At 44.1% G+C, this 4,144-nt stretch overlaps 1 protein-coding gene across 1 annotated transcript; it reads right to left on the bottom strand.

Moving 5' to 3' along the window:
* Nucleotides 1-955: 955 nt before the first annotated feature.
* Nucleotides 956-3,568, bottom strand: LOC125548742 (nicotianamine aminotransferase 1-like). Its single transcript, XM_048712291.1, has 7 exons — nt 3,294-3,568; nt 2,869-3,208; nt 2,712-2,795; nt 2,210-2,357; nt 1,705-1,769; nt 1,370-1,619; nt 956-1,083 (listed from the first exon to the last, which is right to left on the bottom strand). Exons 1-7 carry the CDS (start codon nt 3,566-3,568, stop codon nt 956-958), a joined length of 1,290 nt encoding a protein of 429 aa, XP_048568248.1.
* Nucleotides 3,569-4,144: the final 576 nt, after the last annotated feature.

Here is a 4,144-nt window from a genome sequence, read left to right as displayed (position 1 = left end):
TTGAAGCGGAAAGTCAAAACTTTCATCATTTTCCATTGAAACTTACATATGCTGAAAATTCGCCATTGTAAATTCCATGTAATACATTAGGACATTTTTGGGTTAATTTAATTTTTATGAAATTTAATTGATTTGTAGTGATCTAATGGATATAATTCAAATTTGAACTACATATACATTAACAAATGCGCAAAAATTTGTACAAAAATCATATTTAAGTGCTTGGGTATATATTAAGGTCATATGCAATAATTTTTTGGGAAAACAACAGGTTAATTCGATATGCGGCGCGCCTTGAGGCTTACTTAAGTTTCTAAGCAACCTACATCATAATCTTTTTAAATTCTAATCACATACTATACATTTTATATAATGACACCATGCAAAGTTTCTTAGTTTTCAGACTTTATTTATGTTTTTTGTAAATTCAAAAACCACTTACCTAAAAGGTTTTGTATGAATTTTCCCATCTACATGTTTGAAATTTCCAAACATTTTTTTCATACAACCTAAATATATCCTACCTTCAATATGAATTTTCTACCAATGTTTGGATTTTTTAATGAACTTGCAGTTCATATATGAATTATATCTAGTTGAATAGATAGATAATCATGAAATGCCTAAAATATAGAAAATGAACCCTAAAAAGTTCAATTTCTTATACAATACCATAAAACCTAAAACCCAGAAATACCCTAGAAAGACAAGAAAAATACCTAAAATTTGTCTTTTTAGACATATTTTAGAGTGTAGATTCACTCATTTTGCTCCGTATATGTAGTCATTTGTTGAAATCTCTAAAAAAACAAATATTTAAGAACAGAGGGAGTAGCATCGATCGAGACATAACGAAGTCTCAATCGACCGAGACTTAGAAACTGTTCTCTCATATGCCGCAAGTTGCGCATGCTCATTCTAACTTGATTTTGGAGGACCCACACAGATGCATATATTAATTCACCTCCTTAGCCTTGGCATGCCTTATGCAGAAAGACTTGACCCTCTCCAGGCCATCCTCGAGAAGGGATCGATCAACTGCAAACGTAATACGGAGCCAATCCTTCATTCCTTGTCCACTCCCTGTAGTGCAAGAGCATGCGTTAATTTTCAGTTACAGAATACTACCGTTCACTAGTAATTGAACCAGCCGATAGCCAGATACCCCACCCCGTGAATTGTAGCAAGAATATTTTTAGACTGTGCAAGGAAGAGGTTTGTTCCTCCCAGTTAATTTGATTACAATATAGTCATGGGCTATGTAAACGATCGATGTCAAAACAAGTTAAGTTACAAATACCAAAACTGATAATAGTACAATGTAGTAACATGGTTGATAAGTTCAATGCATGATTGATTATATATGTACCTGGACAAATGACCACGGATTCCTCTCGGGCAACCTTGGTGCAGAAGTCTACATCATCGTCGATGCCATCTAAGCAGGACAGGTCCAGCTTAACCATGACGACCATGGACCCCTCTGGTTTGTGAGGACAGGTGGTGCAGTCGATGTCGTTGAGTTTCTGGTAGCATATCTCCGCAGCCTCTCTCATCACGTTCATGGCGTTCTCGAAGAAAGCTTCATCCGTGTTGGCGATGATTTGGGGTATAGCTCCCTGGTCAAGTTATTTTCACGGCACTGAGAGAAAAACTACCAGCGCTGCCGCTAATACTACACACGAACATTTGCTTGGCACTAACCTGAACAAATGTTACGGGGTCTACCGAGATGCCACAGTAGCTTATTATCGACTGAATAACCTGTTACAAAAAGGGAAGAAATTAGGTTCTCTGTCAGATGGCATGCATGACCAGATTGAATTCGCCACTTGAAAGTTGTGGTACGTAACTGTCGTTGAAATGAGTGTATCTACGCACTCAAACACGTCTGGATACACTCATTTCGACGATAATTAATTCTGGACGAAGGTTATACTTACTCCCTTCGGTCTTTTTTAGTTCGTATATAAAATTTGACTAAAGTCAAGCTTCGTAAAATTTGACCAACTTTATAGAAAAAAGTGCCAACATTCACAACCTGAAATCAATATCACTAGATGTGTCATGACTTAAAATTTCATATTATATAACTTTAGCATGGCAGATGTTGATTTTTTTTTTATATAAATACGGTCAAACTTTGTAAAGTTTGACTTCAGAGAATTCTAATATGCAGAGTAAAAAGGACCGGAGGGAGTACCTTCTTGTCCCCTGAGGGCTCCCTTTGGATCGGATGCCGCGATCCAGCCAAGTCGCCAACCAGGCACCATCCACCGCTTGGAGATGCCTCCCAAGGTCACCACTGGAGCTGTCTCCCCAAACACACCCATGGGCGAAAATATATAATAGAACACCTGCACCCAGGCCCTCACTATCTAACCATCCATTCTGCACTTCGCGATTCGTGCAAACGCATTTCTCTTTTTTGTTTCTCTCGCATAAAACATGTTTTGAAATTCAAACCTTTGCAGCGTGGCAAAGCTTTCTATCTAGAATCTAGGATAAATCTTTCAGATTCTAGATAGAAAGCTTTGCCACGCTGCAAAAGTTTGAACTTCAAAACATGTTTTATGCGGGAGAAACAAAAAAGAAAAAATTTCAGATAGAAAGCTAGTTGTGTTGCACAGATTTTAAAGTAATATTGAACAGCTAAGATAGCAGGGCCCGGGTGCAGATGTTCTAAAAATCCACGTCCCACCCATGGGCACGAACGGCTTGCTCCCAAAGCCGCAATGGCCGTACACTTCGTCACTGATTACCAGGACTCCAAGCTTCCTTGCGGTCTCTGCAATCTGTTTGATTACCCTATCACCGATCACCAATCATCGTACGAGTAGTAGCGCCAATGTTTAAGGTAGAAACTACCTTGGCCAAGTGGTCATGCGAGTAGACGCTCCCACAGGGGTTACTGGGATTAACGATGACCATGGCGACGGTCCTCTCGTCGGCGACAGCCACTAGTCCATCGAGGTCGACCTCCCACCCCTTCTCCGGCACAAGGTCGAAGTGCCGGAACTCGAGGCCGCACAAGGCCGCGCGCGCCTCGTACGTTGGGTACCCCGGCCGCGGCAGCAGCACGTTGGCGCCAGGCGAGGCCAGCACGGCCATCATGATCTCGATCGCGTGGTTGCAGCCGGCCGTGAGGACGACGTCGCCTGCGGCGAGCTCGTAGGGGAGCTCGCGGGACAGGTACGCGGCGACGGCGCTGCAGCAGTACATATATATGCGTTTACTTGCTGCCCCATATGAGACTTCGACTGACTGAAACAGAGAAGGCTACAGCGGCGCACCTGCGCGCGTCGGCCACGCCGGCGGCAGGGGAGTAGCGGCTGTGCTTGCCTGACAGAACGGCGGCGGCGACGGCTTCCGCGGCAGCGGCCGCCGTGCGAAAGCACGCGAACGCCGAGGGGTCGCCGTGGCCAAACGGCGCGACGGGCCGCGGGTCGCTCGTGTCCAGGCAGTCATACACGCGGCGCACGAGGGAGCGGATGCTCTGCCTGCTAGCCGCCTCCAGCGCCGGGTTTGCCGCCCCAAAGCGCCATTCCGCCAAGCCGCTCGTCTCCATGGTTGCCGGAGGACGGGCGAGCTGTGCGTCGGGCGGTGCCTCTCATGCGTGTGCGTTTTTACCTAGGGAAAGCGAGGTCGTCGGCTCCCTTGTTTCTCACGGCGGGACTGTCTTAGTGACATCGAATGTTTTGTCAACTACACGTAGGAGGCACACGACTCGTTCTAACCTCCTTTTTTTTGCGAATGGACCCGTTCTAACCTCTTAATCTTTTATTTCGATGGACTTAAATTCGTTTGTTTGGATGCTCATGGAACCTCAATGAGGTTTTAATAGCAAATCATGTTTGTATGGCAAGTTCTAACCTCTTAATCTTTTTTATGGACTTAAATTCGTTTGTTTGGATGCTCATGGAACCTCAATAAGGTTTCTGTCTTGGAGAGCGGCGATTTGGTGCCCGGGCTCAGATGAGACCGAGCATGAACAGTAGTGATTTCAAAGGGGAAAAAGTGTAATTTATTTTCAAAAAATTTGATGCAAAATGCTCCTGTGTGTGATCTTCGTGCGAAATTTTGTGAAGTTTGGACATTCGAGGAGCTCGTGGCAAAAAAGACAAATTTCGGATGTCTTAGAAAC

Source organism: Triticum urartu, chromosome 3 (assembly GCF_003073215.2).
Source record: "Triticum urartu cultivar G1812 chromosome 3, Tu2.1, whole genome shotgun sequence".
Taxonomy (NCBI): Eukaryota; Viridiplantae; Streptophyta; class Magnoliopsida; order Poales; family Poaceae; genus Triticum; species Triticum urartu.
This window is presented reverse-complemented; position numbering and strand designations above follow the sequence as displayed.

Coding starts and splice junctions, on each gene's coding strand:
- LOC125548742 (XM_048712291.1), bottom strand. CDS start 3,568: ATGGAGACGAGCGGCTTGGCGGAATGGCGCTTTGGGGCGGCAAACCCG. Junction 3,209..3,293: donor GGCGTGGCCGACGCGCGCAG/GTGCGCCGCTGT, acceptor GTACTGCTGCAG/CGCCGTCGCCGCGTACCTGT. Junction 1,620..1,704: donor ACCCCGTAACATTTGTTCAG/GTTAGTGCCAAG, acceptor TAACTTGACCAG/GGAGCTATACCCCAAATCAT.